Genomic DNA, 18,100 nt, shown 5'->3' with positions numbered 1-18,100 from the left:
AGCTGTCAGCTTTTGAGAGTTTTTTTTTTGAAGACTGACATGTACATAACCTGCTCCAATAGCCTGGTAGGCAACAAATATTATTTATAGAATTAAAAAGGATACTTACAATCAGTAGCGATGATGCCCTATGAGGGAAAAAGAGAGAAAAAACATATTAGATCAATATTTGATTTTTTCCCCCCCTCCACCTCTCCTGACTCTTGCTGGAGTACAGGTCCATAGACACCAACAACCAGCCCCTTCATACTTTTTCCAAATGACCACTTTCCACTGTGAACCATAACTGAATATTAGAGTTGAGGCTTATTCTGTCCTCCCCTGATGACCAGACAAGCACATTCTCCAGCTGGAGTTACTGGATAGCAGTTCGGAACCCTCGCTGATGTTTTTTCCCTTCCCTAACCCTGGGTGCTGATGGTAATTCTAATGCCATTACTGCTGTTGTGGCTGAGATCAGATGAATCAGTACAGATCAGGGACCTGGGACCTTAATAGTCCCTTTGGCTCAGTACCGCACAGGATAATTCCTTTATCCACTGAGCTGTCGGAGAGCACAAGAACCTTCATTATTATTCTGTTACTGCTGTCTCCATTTTGCTGGCTTTGCCTCGTTGTGCTTTACTAAGTTGTGATGGCAGGTGCTTGAGCATGGGAGCCTAATTTACATTTCAGTCATTCTTCCTTCAGCGCAAGATGTAAATTGATCAGAGTTCACAAGACAATGGAGGACTGCTTCCCTCCAGCCCCTCAAGCAAACCTTCTGCTGAGATGTCTGTCTCCTCCCCCTCCCCCATGACTCCCCCTGGTGATGTCCCCGCTGCAGACTCCCTCCCCCCCCCCCCCCTCCCCGCTGCCACGGGCCTAGCCCCCACCCCATGTATTCCTGATTGCCGGGGTCTGTCCCCAGCGATTCCCGGAGTGGGAAGAGCTGCACGAGGACATAAAGGATCTCAGGGAGCAGGAAAGTGGAGAAACGAAAAGGATCAGAGTCTATGCACTTACTTTGTCAGACATTACTCAAGATAAAAAGTCGCTCTGCATTTCAGACTTAGCATAACCAAAAGAAACTGGGACCCCAGTTGGTTGACATACAGAATGTTCTAGACCTGTGCTGTTGTCAGATATACTGCTCTTAGACTTGATGTATCCTGATTTACTCACAAGTGCATGAGGGGCTCGCTCCAACGGATTGGCACTCTGAGACTCGCTGCCCTGGGATCAGTCAACTAATATTTTAATGAGAATATATGCAAGCAATATTAACATTGACTGTTGACAGGAAAGCCTCCCAAGTAGTACTGTGCAGTGTTGCACTCTTCAGGAGACAGCCATTTATTGTTTATTTCCCAGTTTCCCCATCCTCTCCTAAAGATGCCTATTCCTGCTGGTGCACCGTCCCATGAGTGTTGGCAGTCCTCTGGTAACTCGTTCAAATGGCCATTCTTCAAGAATGAATATTGGCGGACATTTGAACTGTGGAGCATCACAATGAAATGCAATCCTGTCCTCGTTTGATGTCCAACACATTGGATAGTGATCAGGAGCAGTTATCCTGGCTGATCTATTCCCCCTTTCCAGCTATGGGGGTTTTGAGTTCAATTGTAGCAGTCCCACTGCTGCTCATTGCAATTGAACTTGGGACCATTCTGGCAAGGATGGCTCAGTACTGCAAAAGTGAAGCACCTTAACCACTAGGCCATCAGGGACTGTAACTAACTTTATAATGTTCAGTTACACGATACATCACATTGCTGTAATTCCCCAACCGGCATGTGCCAAGAATTGTAAAGTTATGATGCACGTGCATCTTTTAAAGTTGTATTCACTATCGGCTGATGGGTAAATCTTGGCCTTGCCCCTTATCATTAAATCTAGGTGACTTCAGAACACAGCCAACCACCAGAAGTGGATCTGGGATATATGGTATGTCTGGCCAGTCATGGAGAATAGCTTCATTTAATTAGAATATTTATCTCCCAAGCTGATGAATGGTAATTGATTTGAAGTAAACAAGGTTACTTGGTTCGGTTGAAAGGAATAGGCTGACACTCCAGTGCAGTATGGAGGGAGTGCTGCACTGTTGGAGGTGCTGTCTTTCAGATGAGACGTTAAACCAAGACCCTGTTGAGGCGGACGTGAAAGATCCCATGACAATATTTGAAGAAGCATGAGGAGCTTTCATGTTGTCCTGGTCAACACAACTCCCTCAAACACCGTACCAAAAACAGATTAACTAGTCAGTGATCTCATTTCTGTTTGTGGAACCTTGCTGTGCACAAATTGGCTGCCATGCTCGTCTACCTAGTAACCTAGATCTCGAGACGCCAATAGATATTCTTCAAGGTAGGACCTATGCACAAGAGTGATCCAAGATATGAGAACTGAAATAGTCTAGGATAAAAAGGTTAGAAAAGAATAAAAAAAAATGTAACAGTGACTGTATTTCAAAAGTAATTCAATGGTTGTGCAGCACTTTGGGAAGTCTGAGTATGTGAAAGCCATTGTATAAATGCAAGTTTGTTATTTTACATAATAACCAAATATCATTGTTATCTCTTGAAAACTACCATCGTCATAGCAATGACCAAATGATTAACCAATGTTTCCAGTGGCCTCTGTGAAACAGTAACCTAAAGTATTTTTATTTGCATGCAAACAAGAAATGCTTTGTGTAAGGACATGGGGCAATATTCTTTCCCTCACGGTTGGGAACTGCTAGGCCTGAGTAGCAATCAGAAGATCAGCACATATGCAAAATTCTGCATTATACACGATGAAATAGTTGCTTGTATTTACATGGTGTGGACGGACCCTGGAACCAAGTAGCTGACATAAACAACGATGACATATCATGTGCAGCAGGCCATGATTTTTGGCTTTTAGATTTTATGTAAACAGCATTCCTTGGGGAAATTATGTAATTTTTTTATTATTGTGAGATTTCAAATAGTGTTGACTCAAAAGCAGTGGGGGGGAAAAAGAACTTTAGGTAGTTGGAAATATGAATTGCTTCTCCTCTCTTTTGCCAACATGTGATGCTTTCCACAGTCAAATATCTAGCCAAGCTTATTGTCTAGGCACCCATGTTAAGAATGGCCTCTTGGGTGAGATATTGGAGGGCTGTAGTACCGGTCGCTCCATACTCCAGTATGAATCAGCACCTTCAGCAGAGGAAAATCAGAATTAAAAAACGTCAAGAAGAAAAAAGGCAAGAAATATAGAGCAGCATGGAGAGTGTTTGAAGTACTGAGAGACAAAGACAGAGACACACACACACGCATATAAAGAGAGAGATATACGCACACACACAACACAAAGAGAGAGAGAGAGAGAGAGCGCGAGATGGTTAACACCACCGAGCTGTGTCGGTCACATGAGCTGGAAGGACTGCCAAGTGGCATTAGTGTATTTCTATAAAGAAGAAATTGCAAATACTGGAAATCTGAAATAAAACCAAGTGCTGAACATACAGATCAAGTCTTTCAGCATCTAAAAGAGAAAGGGCAGGCTAACGTTTAAGAGCCCTCATCATACCTAGAAAATGAAGGCAGGCAAGCCCCTTTATAGGAGGGGAAAATGAAAAGGAAGTGGCGAACAGCAGCTAAAGGTCACAAATATGCCAAATGCTAATCTAAAGATGAACTGCTAATGAGGTCCAGAGCTTGAACTGCAATTTTAAAAAATACTGGAAACTGAATAACAATCCAAGTAAATCTCAGCCAGACTTTCAAAATAGATTAGAAAGACAGGTGAGTAAAAGCAGCTCCAAACGAGCAACGTGGAATATGAATGTGAAGAACTGGCAGCAACTAATGTCAGTGCTCATAGCAAAGGGCTGCAGAGTGCTCAGGAGAAAGAGGAGATACTGCTGAAATTTGTTTTGAGCCAAAGATAGAAAGACCAGTGTAAAAATGGGAGGTGCAGTCAAAATGATTAACCTCAGGGTGATCAGCAACGTGCTTCTGATAAATGCAATTATTGGGCAAGGGTTCACCCTATCTGCATTTGGTCTCCCCAGCACAGGGAAGAATGCACTCCTACTTTTTTTCTCCCCCTCACTCTTTCTTTTTCTTCGCAGCCCATCTGACTGTGTGAGTTCCAGGTTTGAAGTCATTGCAAGGTGTCAGCCTTGGCTCAGTGGTAGCATTCTTGCCTCTGAGTCAGAAAGTCAAGGGTTCAAGCCCTGCTCCAGAGACTTGAGCACATAATCCAGGCTGACTATTCAATGTAGTGCTGAGGGAATAAAAACAGAAAAAGCTGGAAAAGCTCAGCAAGTGAGGCAGCATCTGTAGAGAAATAAACAGAGTTAATGTTTCAGGTCTTTGTGAAAAGAATTTTTAAGCAAGTACAGCGCCAGGGATAGGGGAGGGGTGGAAAGAACAAAAGAGAAGGTCTGGAATTGTCTTCCAGCACAATCTGTAACCTCATGGCCCGGCATATTCCTCACTCTACCATTACCAACAAGCCAGGGGATCAACCCTGGTTCAATGAGGAGTGTAGAAGAGCATGCCAGGAACAGCACCAGGCGTACCTAAAAATGAGGTGCCAACCTGGTGAAGCTGCAACTCAGGACTACATGCATGCTAAACAGCAGAAGCCACATGCTATAGACAGAGCTAAGCGATTCCACAACCAGTGGGTCAGATCAAAGCTCTGCAGTCCTGCCACATCCAGTCGTGAATGGTGGTGGTCAATTAAACAAATTATGGGAGGAGGAGGCTCTGCAAACATCCCCATCCTCAATGATGGGGATGTTTGCAGAGCCTCTCTCTCTCTCTTTGTGTTGTGTGTGTGCGTATATCTCTCTCTTTATATGCGTGTGTGTGTGTCTCTGTCTTTGTCTCTCAGTACTTCAAACACTCTCCATGCTGCTCTATATTTCTTGCCTTTTTTCTTCTTGACGTTTTTTAATTCTGATTTTCCTCTGCTGAAGGTGCTGATTCATACTGGAGTATGGAGCGACCGGTACTACAGCCCTCCAATATCTCACCCAAGAGGCCATTCTTAACATGGGTGCCTAGACAATAAGCTTGGCTAGATATTTGACTGTGGAAAGCATCACATGTGCAAAAGACAAGGTTGAAGCGTTTGCAACCATCTTCAGCCAGAAATGCCGAGTGGATGATCCATCTCGGCCTCCTCCCGATGTTCCCACCATCACAGAAGCCAGTCTTCAGCCAATTCGATTCACTCCACGTGATATCAAGAAACGGCTGAGTGCACTGGATACAGCAAAGGCTATGGGCCCCGACCACATCCCGGCTGTAGTGCTGAAGACTCGTGCTCTCTAGCCAAGCTGTTCCAGTACAGCTACAACACTGGCATCTACCCAACAATGTGGAAAATTGCCCAGGTATGTCCTGTCCACAAAAAGCAGGACAAATCCAATCCGGCCAATTACCGCCCCATCAGTCTACTCTCAATCATCAGCAAAGTGATGGAAGGTGTCGTCGACAGTGCTATCAAGTGGCACTTACTCACCAATAACCTGTTCACTGATGCTCAGTTTGGGTTCCGCCAGGACCACTCTGCTCCAGACCTCATTACAGCCTTGGTCCAAACATGGACAAAAGAGCTGAATTCCAGAGATGGGGTGAAAGTGACTGCCCTTGACATCAAGGCATTTGACAGAGTGTGGCACCAAGGAGCCCTAGTAAAATTGAAGTCAATAGGAATCAGGGGGAAAACTCTCCAGTGGCTGGAGTCATACCTAGCACAAAGGAAGATGGTAATGGTTGTTGGAGGCCAATCATCTCAGCCCCAGGACATTGCTGCAGGAGTTCCTCAGGGCAGTGTCCTAAGCCCAACCATCTTCAGCTGCTTCAATGATCTTCCCTCCATCATAAGTCAGAAATGGGGATGTTCGCTGATGACTGCAATGTTCAGTTCCATTTGCAACCCCTCAAATAACGAAGCAGTCCGCATGCAGCAAGACCTGCACAACATCCAGGCTTGGGCTCATAAGTGGCAAGTAACATTCGTGCCAGAAAATGACCATCTCCAACAAGAGAGAGTCTAACCACCTCCCCTTAACATTCAACTGCATTACCATCGCCGAATCCCCCACCATCAACATCCTGGGGGTCACCATTGAGCAGAAACCTAACTGGACCAGCCATATAAATACTGTGGCTACAAGAGCAGGTCAGAGGCTGGGTATTCTGCAGCAAGTGACTCACCTCCTGACTCCCCAAAGCCTTTCCACCATCTGCAAGGCACAAGTCAGGAGTGTGATGGAATACTCTCCACTTGCCTGGATTAGTGCAGCTCCAACAACACTCAAGAAGCTCGACACCATCCAGGACAAAGCAGCCTGCTTGATCGGCACCCCATCCACCACCCTAAACATTCACTGCCTTCACCACCGGTGCACAGAGGCTGCAGTGTGTACCATTCACAGGATGCACTGCAGCAACTCGCCAAGGCTTCTTCGACAGTACCTCCCAAACCCGCGACCTCTACCACCTAGAAGGACAAGAGCAGCAGGCACATGGGAACAACACCACCTGCACATTCCCCTCCAAGTCACACATCATCCCAACTTGGAAATATATCGCCGTTCCTTCATCGTCGCTGGGTCATAATCCTGGAACTCCCTACCTAACAGCACTGTGGGAGAACCTTCACCACACGGACTGCAGTGGTTCAAGGTGGCGGCTCACCACCACCTTCTCAAGGGCAATTAGGGATGGCCAATAAATGCTGGCCTTGTCAGCGACACCCACATCCCATGAACGAAGAAGAAAAAAAATAATAAGGTCGGGGGCAAGAGTGATTAAATGACAAAAGGGATGGTGGTGCAAGGCAAGGAGGATGGTAATGGGACAAGTATAGAAACAAAAGATGGGTCTAGAGTAGCTGTAAATGGGAACAGCAGAACCATTACCAGCACCTGCTGTTAGAAAAAATGGGAGCAGTGGTTATGATCTGAAGTTATTGAAATCAATGTTGAGTCCGGAAGGTTGTAGAACTTTGCCGAAACGAAAGTACTGAGGGAGGGCTGCACTGTTGGAGTTGTCATCTTTCGAGTAAGATGTGAGATCCTCTCAGAAACATAGAAAATAGGAGCAGGAGTAGGCCATTCGGCCCTTCGAGCCTGCTCAACCATTCAATATGATCATGGCTGATCTCAATACCATATTCCCACTCTCTCCCCATACCCCTTGATTCCTTTTGTGTCTGGAAATCTATCTCCTTCTTAAATATATTCAGTGACTTGGCCTCCATAGCCTTCTGTGGTAGAGAATTCCACAGGTTCACCACCCTCTGAGTGAAAAATTTCTCATCTCAGTCCTAAATGTCCTACCCTGTATCCTGAGACTGTGACCCCTCATTCTGAATCCCCCAGCCAGGGGAAACATCCTCCCTGCATCCAGTCTGTCTAGCCTTGTTAGAATTTTATATGTTTCAATAAGATCCCCTCTCATTCTTCTAAACTCGAGTGAATACAGGCCGAGTCGACCCAATCTCTCCTCATACGTCAGTCCTGCCATCCAGGAATCAGTCTGGTGAACCTTCGCTGCACTCCCTCTATGGCAAGTGTATCCTTTCTTAGGTAAGGAGACCAAAACTGCACACAATACTCCAGGTGTGGTCTCACCAAGGCCCTGAATAACTGCAGTAAGGAATCCTTGCTTCTGTACTCAAATCCTCTTGCAATGTCTCAGGTGGACATAAAAGATCCTATAGCTCTTTTCAAAGAAGCAAAGAAGATAAATATATTTCATTGCACGTGAGGTGCTTTGGGACATCCTGAGGTTGTGAAAGGCACTATATAAATGCAAGTTTTTTCTTTCTTTACCTTACTTGAGAGCACAAGAAAGCTTTGGAGATGGGGCTATCCTAGCATTCGTAGCAGTAGTGAAAGTCCTCTGTGGAAACTATAGGCCTAGAAATTAACAGCATAGTCCGCAGATGTGGGAGACGATGATGCTGAGGCAAAGAATGGGGGATCATAATCTCACACATAAGAATTCTGCTGGATCTGGGAAGAGTTATTTGCTTTTAACGTACAATAAAATAAAAAGACAATGATTAGCCAAATCCTAGTGTAATAAAATGTTGACCTTCTTTCATAATTTGAAAACATTATCACAGTGACTGATGTTGAGGAAACTCTCACTGAGTGACAGGACCCGATTCTATCAGCACCTACACAATAATCCATACATTCACTGTTATCTGTTCCGCATTAGCCTGACCATAAAACAAACACAAGCATTTAAAAACAAGAAGTTGCTATTATAATTGACTGAGAGAACATTCACTATATCATGACTTCTGTATTCTTCAGGGGAGGCTTATTGTACTAACCATCCATGGATCCCCAATTTATGGAGAAGCAGTTCAGAGAGAAGAGACTGTATCAGAGGTTACTGCAATCTGAAAGAGCAACCCAATACAACAGCATCAAAAATAAATCAGTGTGTGAACAGGAAGGAGTGAAGTCTCCCAATACCTACGCAGCTCAGCAAAATGAATAAGTACTGATAATAATCAGGCAGAGAATGAGTGGCAGAGAGTGAACACAAGACAGATACAGATACAGAGTGAGAGAACATATGCAAGTAAAGAGGACATGCACACACACTAATGCCTCAATAATTATTCTGGATAGAGTGAATTCAGCGAAACACCGATTCTTTTCAAATGCTCAATGCTGAGCATCTTTTTTCCATTTAAATTTTTTAATTTGTGTTTTTCTGCATCTCATTAATAATTCTTTTCTGCTGCAGACTAATTATGCTAAACAAAGCAGGATATAACCTTCCCAAATAGTCTTTGATCAAACACTACAGCAACATCACACACTCAAAACAAAAAAACATGAAAAGCATTGATAGAACAAAAGACTGAGGAGGCCATGTACAGGCAAGATTAAAAGGACAGAGAGGGGCATTTCATACCGTTAGAGCTGCTTATATAACCTAGCCAAACAGTACCCCTGTCGTGGTCCCTTGGGATGATCCACCATCACTGGTTTCATTTGCCAGCAAATGTCTATAGTTTACTCTTAAATGAAAAATTACTCGAGGACAAGGCTAGATTTAGCAACAGAAAGGGCTACAATTCAAAACAGAAGGGACACAACACCAGGAGGACCAAAGAATTACTATTTTACTGTCGAGAACAAAATATTGAAAAAAATATATAAATTGAGCTCTGATAAATCCACAAATCTCTGTTGGAAGGTGGGGGGGGGGGTGGGAAGCAAACAATGGCATTTTAAACAGCAGAAAGGGAAAAATAGTGCAGGAAGGTCATGGTTATATTCAGTATTAGCAACAGATCACACACTTTTCAGTGAACTGACCCCCCGTAGCAGCGTGCCTGAGGTACAGTAGAAGGGGAGGGGCAGTGTGCAGGAGGTCGTGGGGGGGGGGCGGGTGGCAGCATGCCCCAGTTATATGTGGAGGGGCCAGTGTACTCTGGATGCATAGGCACAATTGAAAAAAACACTTGCATTTATATGGCGCCTTTCACAACCTCAGGATGTCCCAAAGCGCATTACAGCCAATGAAGTACTTTTGAAGTGTAGTCACAATTTCTTTGATAATGTCACACATTTTAAAATTTGATTTCTAGATTTAAATGGTTGGACTGTAGCTCTTCATGACTTTGTGGGTTGAAGTGTGATATGTAGCCATAGAGCCCAGAGCATCCCATGTTTTATTCCCAGTCTCAATTAGCTGTGCCTCCAAATAGCTTTAGCGTTCTTCAGTCCAGTAATCCTTGCTGAAAAGTGCATGCGTTCGGATGTTGGGTGAGGATAGGTTTGGGCTTGACTGTGATGCCCTCCACAGTCAAACAACCTGTGAACACTCGGGCTCACATGTGGAGAATGGCCACTCGCGTAAACTAGCAGAGGGTTGCAGGTTCCTTGGAACAGTACTACAGCAGCAGTCGATGGTTTAAGGAGGGGAGGAAGACTGCTGTGGTCAACCAAAATGGTGGGCTATTGTATCTGGGCTCTCCATTGCTAAATCGGATTATTAAATTGTTTTAAGATCACAAGGACATGGAAGCACTCACATTGGCATTTTTCTCTCTCCCCCTTCAGTTCAACATGGCACTCCTGGTTCTTGCCCCAGTTCATGCTGGCACCTGTGATCCTCCCGCCCCTGTGGAACTCTTCTACCTCTCCTATCCCAGTTCATACCAGTGCTCTCTTCCCCTCCCAGTTCATACCAGTGCTCTCTTCCCCTCCTCCAACCCATGCTGACACTTTTCCCCGTCCTTTCTCAGTTCACATTGGCATCTTCTCCCCTCATTGCTACTGCCAGCTCCCCCTAGATTCTATTGCTGCTCCAGAGGTGGAACCCTGCTGCAAGCTGTGGATGGGAATTCCTGATCTCACAAAAATATCACAATAATTCCCATGAAAATCACGTAGAATGCCATTTCCCAGAGGAACATAATTAGATCAGACCTGGGAGTGGTGGAACTGTAATGTCACTTAGTTTTGTCCATAAATTCAGATAAGTGGCTACTGTCTCCATAACATTGTCTCTTCTCAGATGGTTGATATGTATACATGCGTTTGCACTGTGGAACCTGAACATATCAGTCACCAACTGGCCATGTTTTTGCCACAGTTCTATTTATTAAGGCTGCGATGAGCTTTCAAAGGCCTCATTCAATTCTCTGAAGCCTATTCACTGAAGACTGTGCCATAACTACCCTTCTGACTGAAGCGGAGTTACACTGAAATGCTTTCATCCAGTATGAAGTCAAAAATTTCACACTGAGGGAGCAAAAAGTCTTCATTCAATGTTTCCTGTGCCCTTTGAGGAATCTGCTCCCAGTGAATCGGTGATCCCAAACAGAATTCCATTTGCTCTTTTTCCACCGTTTGGGTCGTCCTATAGTGCAGGATATCAAAACTGAAATGAGTTGGAGAGAGGAGGAAGTAAATCAGAAAATAATAATTAGATGATGCCAAGCTTGGGTTTTAAAAGTCTGTAGATTTTTTGAGGAAGGGAACACTGAAGGGGGTAAAGAGTTAGGATGGAAAAGAATGAGTTAGAGTAGAAGATTGTGCCATAAATGGTCATTTCAACACTGAGAATGTAGGGAGAAAGAAGAGCATGCAAGAAGGTGCATTTAGAGTCTAGGAGGAAGGAGTGAAAAATAAAAATCATAGCAGCCGTGACATAATAGTATCCAAAAAAAAAAGACAAAGATAGATTGTGCCGGAGTCTAAAGATTGCACTGAACCGGCGAGGGGGAATATTGCCTTCTGCAAGAGACCCCCCCTCCATGCCTACTACCCTTTGTGGGTTGCAGCTCTTTGATACAAAGATGCTCTGTATTTTTTTCACCTTGTTATTGGGTAAGTTTTGGTGTAGGTGTGGTCAGCTTTATGCAATTTTGAACTGAAATACATGCAGGAATGGGGAAGTATTTGGAGTAAAATAAAACCTGTTAGTCCCCTGCTTGGCATGAAAGGAGCTTTGAATTCCTCCAACTAAAGGATATACTTCAGGTTCAGTAAGTCGCACGCAGACCCAGCTGAGCTTAAAAAGGAGATTTTTCTTTCCCTATCAGTTGAGATCAGCGAACCCAGCACAGGGATTGAGCCTGGGTCTATACTGCTTACTGCATATCAGTCGGTGCCTTTGCCACTCGGCAGTTTAATATCATACCATGATCAACAATTAATCAATGTTCAATGGAAATTGAGAGGGGAAATGATTTAAAGTAAAATCAGGCAGTTTGGCAGAGTCACTTGATTTGCAACGAGGCCAGTTTTTCTGGTCCAGGTGCAGCGAGACAAACTGGTCCTCTCTCTCATCGCAACAGCAACATTTGAGGAGAAAGCAAGAAAGATAGTGATAGAATGAGAGAAAAGAAAGAAAGGCAAAGAGAGCGCAAGAGAGTCTCGTTTCCTGGAGAGCAGAACTGGACAAATATTCAAGGTGCAGTGTGAACAGAGCACTATACAGTTTGATAATTACCTCCTAAGGCACATATTCTATTGTTTTGGCCATGTAGCTGAACATCCTATTAACTTTGTTGATTACATTAATTGGACATGTTTAGACTTCGATGTCTCTTTCAGCTTTATCCTGAGCTATTTTAACACCATTCATAAAGCATATATATCATCTATTATTCCTTCCTCAATGTAGCATTTTACATCTTTTTGCAATAAATTGTATCTGCCATTATCCCTGTGCACTTAGATACTTTGTTCAACTCATTCTGTCCAACATCCACTGCCTAGCAGGGGTAATTGGACAGCGATTAAGAACAGAAACCCTGGCAGATTTTCCCCTCCCTAGGCCAGGATCATTGAGGTTAACTGTAGTGCCCCTACAGACACCATGGCTGAAATCAGCTGACGCAGTACAGAAGGAGGATTGAATCCTGAAACCTTCTGTTCTGTCTGGTTTGGTACTATGCTGGGCAGTGCCTTTAATCGCTCAAGCCACTGGGAGGGCTTTCTTCAGCTCAACTATGAAAGGACAATAATTTATTGCTGGGAACTGGGAAGTAGCCCAGCACTTGTGGTGTGTTGCTCAGGCCCACATTCTCCTACGGCCCATGGAATTTCAATGTAAATCTGCACTTAAGTTGCTCACTGTTTAATACCTAGGTGCAAGGCACCTGAAAATGCAGAGAAAAGTTAGAACGAAACCTTATGACAACACAAAGTATGCTGCCTCATCATCATGGAGTAATAATCACACAGGGCAGATACAAATACTGCACAGGTGGAGCAGCTTTACGAACAATCACATCTCTGTATTACAGGGCAAGACTGTGGCCCCAACTGTGCTTTACTGTGAAAATACTGTGAAAGTTTGCCTCTGCAAGAAACAGCAATCACCTGCTTAAAATGGAGTTCAGTCTTGACTCTGCTGCAGCAGCACACAACTTTCTGCTCCTGGTCAGCTCTCGGACAGAAGCCCTGCCCAGTGCAGGCCACAAATACTTAATACAGTTGAACCCAGAAAGACAGTTAGGTTCATTCAAAGTCAAGATGAGCATTTGCATAAAGCGGGGGTGGGGGGGGGGTGAGGGGGAGGGGAAACAAAAGATCAGCCCCTCTGCCTCTACTTACCGGAGAACCATGGATTAGGAGCCCTTAGTGCAGATAGAGGAGATTGCCTCCCACCCTTCCAGCTGCTATTTTTGTGAAATTATTTATAAATGACTTAGATGAACGAATAGAGAGCCATATATCTAAGTTTGCTGATGACACCAAGTGAGGTGCCACAGTAAATAGTGTAGATGGGAGCAGAAAGTTGCAAAGGGACAGTGGTAGATTAAGTGAGTGCACGAAACTGTGGCAGATGGAGTTCAATATGGGGAAATGTGAGGTCACCCATTTTGGACCCAAGAAAGATAGATCAGAGTATTTACTAAATGGCGAGAAGCTAGGAACTGTGGAGGAGCAGAGATATTTAGGGGTCCAAGTATAGAAATCACTAAAAGCTAGTGGATATTTTCAAAAAAAATTAGAAAGGCTAATGGAATGTTGGCCTTTATATCAAGAGGGCTGGAATACAAAAAGGTGGAAGTTGTGTTACAGTTATATAAAGCTCTGGTTAGACCCCATTTAGAGTACTGTATTCAGTTCTGGGCACCGCACCTCAGGAAGGATATATTGCCCTTGGAGGGGGTGCAGCGCAGATTCACCAGAATGATACTGGGGCTAAAAGGGTTAAATGAGAACAAGTTGCACAGACTAGGCTTGTATTCCTATTCAACCTGACAATGTGGAAAATGTCCCAGGTATGTCCTGTCCACAAAAAGCAGGACAAATCCAATCCGGCCAATTACCGCCCTATCAGTCTACTCTCAATCATCAGCAAAGTGATGGAAGGTGTCGTCGGCAGTGCTATCAAGCGGCACTTACTCACCAATAACCTGTTCACTGATGCTCAGTTTGGGTTCCGCCAGGACCACTCGACTCCAGACCTCATTACAGCCTTGGTCCAAACATGGACAAAAGAGCTGAATTCCAGAGGTGAGAGTGACTGCTCTTGACATCAGGGCAGCATTTGACCGATTGTGGAACCAAGGAGCCCTAGTAAAATTGAAGTCAATGGGAATCAGGGGGGAAACTCTCCAGTGGCTGGAGTCATACCGAGCACAAAGGACGATGGTAGTGGTTGTTGGTGGCCAATCATCTCAGCCCCAGGACATTGCTGCAGGAGTTCCTCAGGGCAGTGCCCGAGGCCCAACCATCTTCAGCTGCTTCATTAATGACCTTCCCTCCATCATAAAGGCAGAAATGGGGATGTTCACTGATGATTGCACTGTGTTCAGTTCCATTCGCAACCCCTCAGATAATGAAGCAGTCTGTGCCCGCATGCAGCAAAACCTGGACAACATCTAAGCTTGAGCTGATAAATGGCAAGTAACATTTGTGCCAGACAAGTGTCAGGCAATGACCATCTCCAACAAAAGAGAGAGTCTAACCACCTCCCCATGACATTCAACTGCATTACCATCGCCAAATCCCCACCATCAACATCCTGGGGGTCATCACTGACCAGAAACTGAACTGGACCAGCCACATGAATACTGTGGCTACAAGAGCAGGTCAGAGGCTGGGTATTCTGTGGCGAGTGACTCACCTCCCGACTCCCCAAAGCTTTTCCACCATCCACAAGGCACAAGTCAGGAGTGTGATGGAATACTCTCCACTTGCCTGGATGAGTGCAGCTCCAACAACACTCAAGAAGCTCGACACCATCCAGGACAAACCAGTCCGCTTGATTGGCACCCCATCCACCACCCTAAACATTCACATCCTTCACTACCGGCGCACCGTGACTGCAGCGTCTACAAGATGCACTGCAGCAACTCGCCCAGGCTTCTTTGCCAGCACCTCCCAAACCCATGACCTCTACCACCTAGAAGGACAAGGGCAGCAGGCACATGGGAACAACACCACCTGCACGTCCTCATGGGTGCGGAACTTGGCTATGAGGACGGCCTCAACCGGGATCTTGGGTTCATGTCACGCTACACGTTACCCCACCAGCGAACAAATGTTATCTGTTTTTAATATAACGGGTCAGTTGCTGTCTTTTCTATGTTTCTACCTCTCTATCTCTGTTTTTTTTTGGTGATTTGTATATTCGGAGACCTTGTAGGTAACACCTGTCTGTCTGCACACTGATTGCCTTGGCAACAGGCAGTTGAAAAAACTGTCTGTAATCACCAAGCATTGTTCTGTGATTTATAAATGCGATTTCATTTCGAGGATTTCATTTCCACAACATTCACCTGAGGAAGGAGGAAGCCTCCGAAAGCTTGTGAATTTAAAATAAAATTGCTGGACTATAACTTGGTGTTGTAAAATTGTTTACAATTGTCAACCCCAGTCCATCACCGGCATCTCCACATCATAACTCTACTCCTGGCACCATCATTAGTGGGGTGGGTGGGTTTGGGCTAATAAAGTTGCAATTCTAGCAGTCTGGGGTTGTTCCAGAAGGATGTGAAAACCCACAAATGATGGTCATCTCCCACAAATAATCATCTGGATAACACTGGCCAATGAAAATTTTGTTGAAGCCCTCCTAGCGTTGTTACCAGTCATAATTCCCATGATCTATCTGAGGGTGGAAGCTGTGGGTTTGGCTTGGAAAGCTGCCACACACTTCCAGGACATGAGTATTACATCCGTCATTTAGAACTGACAGCTTTTTCCAAAACCCATCCAACTCTAAAAGTATCCTTCTTGTCATGTGACATTACCGAAGGGGCTGTCCAGAAATTACTTCCTAATAAAAACACAATAAATATATAAATTTCTTGCTCCTAAGCAGACAATCGACAACATCTTGGGCCTGCTCGAGGATAAGCTGGTTAGAAATAATCAAAAAATAGGAGGTGGCAGATTGTTCACGATAACTTCACTGCATCTAACCCATACTCTGGGAGTGCTAGATGGAGCAATGTAAAGGAAGGTTCACTCGGCATCTTACCTGTGCTGTAGGTGTCCTGATAGTTGTCAACTATATCTCACCCAAGTGACCGTACTTCCTATGTGAACCTTGATAGTGAGTGTTGGCAGGCTATTTGACTAAAGGGGCATGACAGCTGATCCCAATTTTATTTTCATCCGTTGTTCACATACACATCAGCCTGGAAATTCCTGGATCATCGATGCAGTGACATAAGTGCAGCAGGACGGGACTTATGCCTACCAAAATTGGAAAAGACTGACCCCATCAGAAATCCCAGGGTCAGTACATTTAAATAATGCTAGCAGGACAATGGAGAGAGTCCCCCAGCAGGGGACAGAAAATTGGGGTCGGAGGTGAGTCAACTTCCATATTTCAAGGGCTGCATACAGTTGAAGGGCTGAGCAGGCTCTTGGAAGAGGGACTGAAATGGATGGTACACTAGAAAGGAAAAGGTGGGCATCTATTTTTCTGCAGCTGTTGTGGAACTGCTGCTGCCCCAAATTAGAGAAAGGAGGGATCGAACAGTTGGAGTGCCAAGGAAGAGGTCATTACATGTAGCACCATGCGATATGTGGAAGGAAGTGGATGTGGGTAGGACCTCCTTAACCCCAAGGATGCTTTTGCAGTGTCAAAAGCAATTTGATGACTCAACTAGGTCATCAAAGCTACGAGTGTTTTCAAATGAATAACGGCAGATAACTGAATCACGTAAATCATACAGCAAAGGTGGCGGCCATTTGGCCCATCGTGCCTTTGCAGGCTCTTTGAAAGAGATATCCAATTAGTCCCACTTCCCTGCTTTTAACCCATAGCCCTGCAATTTTTTCCTTTTCAAGTATATATCCAATTCCCTTTCAAAAGTTACTATTGAATCTACTTCCACCACCCTATCAGGCAGTGAATTCCAGATCACAACATTTCACTGTGTAAAAAAAAAATTCTCATTTCCCCTCTGTTCTTTTGCCATGTAGGGCCCTTTTCCATGTAAATTCAGGTTTAAATGGAACAAGTGCTGCAAATAAAAAAAACTGCAAAGTAAAATGCACATCATTGGAGACTTAATGGCATTAGACGGAAACAGGAACAGCAGTAGGGCATTAAGCCCCTCAAGCTTGTACAGATCATGGCTGATCTGTACCTCAACTCCATTTACATGCCTTTTCTCCATTTCACCTTGATACCCTTACCTAACAAAATTATTGATCCCCATCTTGAAAATTTCAAATGACTCAGCATCCAGAGCTTTTTGGGCTAGTGAGTTCCAGATTTCCCCTACCCTTTTCATTCAGAAGTGCTTCCTGATTTCACTCCTAACTGAAGCACATGGGTGTTTCCTGGAACAATAGCCACAGTGCCCTTTGGATTATCACATGGCATCATGTTCCTTGTCCTAGAGGCAAAGACACTTGACAGCAGTCATGTGAAGCGTCTGACAACCTGTAATGCATGCTAGCGCACTGAAGTCTCTGCTCCTCGGTCCTTACGCCTACCATTCATTTCGTGAATCCTGACTGCTCGTCACTGCAGAGTCTGGTGACTGCAGCAGCCAATTAATGCCATGCAACCCATCAACAGGTGAAGACACCACACAATGCCAGGGCATACCAGACCACTGGGGGAAGAAATGCCAACATTTGGCATTTGACAGCATGTGAAGAGGAAGCAATGGTGGTAATTGGCTTCAACTCTAGTGTGGCATTTGGGGATGCAAATATGGGAATCTCTGCACCTTCAGTGGGTTTGTTAGAATATGTACTTTTTTTTAATGTTTCTATGTATTCTTCAATCTCTTCACCAGCTTTTCTCATAAGGAAAGAACCTACATTTATATAGTGCCTTTCATGACCTTGAGATATTCCAAAAGCTTTACAGACAATTAAATACTTTTGAAGTGTGGTCATTGTTATAATGTAGAAAATGACAGCAGGGTCCCACAAACTGCAATATGATAATGATCAGATAATCTGTTTTAGTGATGTTGGTTCAGGGATAAATATTGGCCAGGGCACCTGGGAAAACTCCTCTGTTCTTCGAATAGCGACAGGGATCTTTTAGGTCCTTTGGCGAGGGGCCTTGGTTTTAACATCTTATCTGAAAGACGGCACCTCCGACAGCGCAGCACTCACTCAGTACTGCACTGAAGTGTGAGCCAGAGATCCACAAAGGAA

At 44.5% G+C, this 18,100-nt stretch overlaps 1 protein-coding gene across 2 annotated transcripts in view; it reads right to left on the bottom strand.

Moving 5' to 3' along the window:
* Positions 1-18,100, bottom strand: part of ptprja (protein tyrosine phosphatase receptor type Ja) — a 158,724-nt gene that overhangs the window by 122,283 nt on the left and 18,341 nt on the right. For both annotated transcript variants that reach the window (XM_067993731.1, XM_067993730.1), the window contains exon 2: positions 110-128. In XM_067993731.1, the coding sequence (XP_067849832.1) occupies positions 110-128 (19 nt within the window). The remainder of the gene's footprint in view (positions 1-109; positions 129-18,100) is intronic.

This window comes from Heptranchias perlo, chromosome 12 (genome assembly GCF_035084215.1).
Source record: "Heptranchias perlo isolate sHepPer1 chromosome 12, sHepPer1.hap1, whole genome shotgun sequence".
In the NCBI taxonomy this organism is placed as follows: Eukaryota; Metazoa; Chordata; class Chondrichthyes; order Hexanchiformes; family Hexanchidae; genus Heptranchias; species Heptranchias perlo.
The sequence above is the reverse complement of the archived record's forward strand: the minus strand, read 5'-3'. Positions and strand labels throughout refer to the sequence as shown.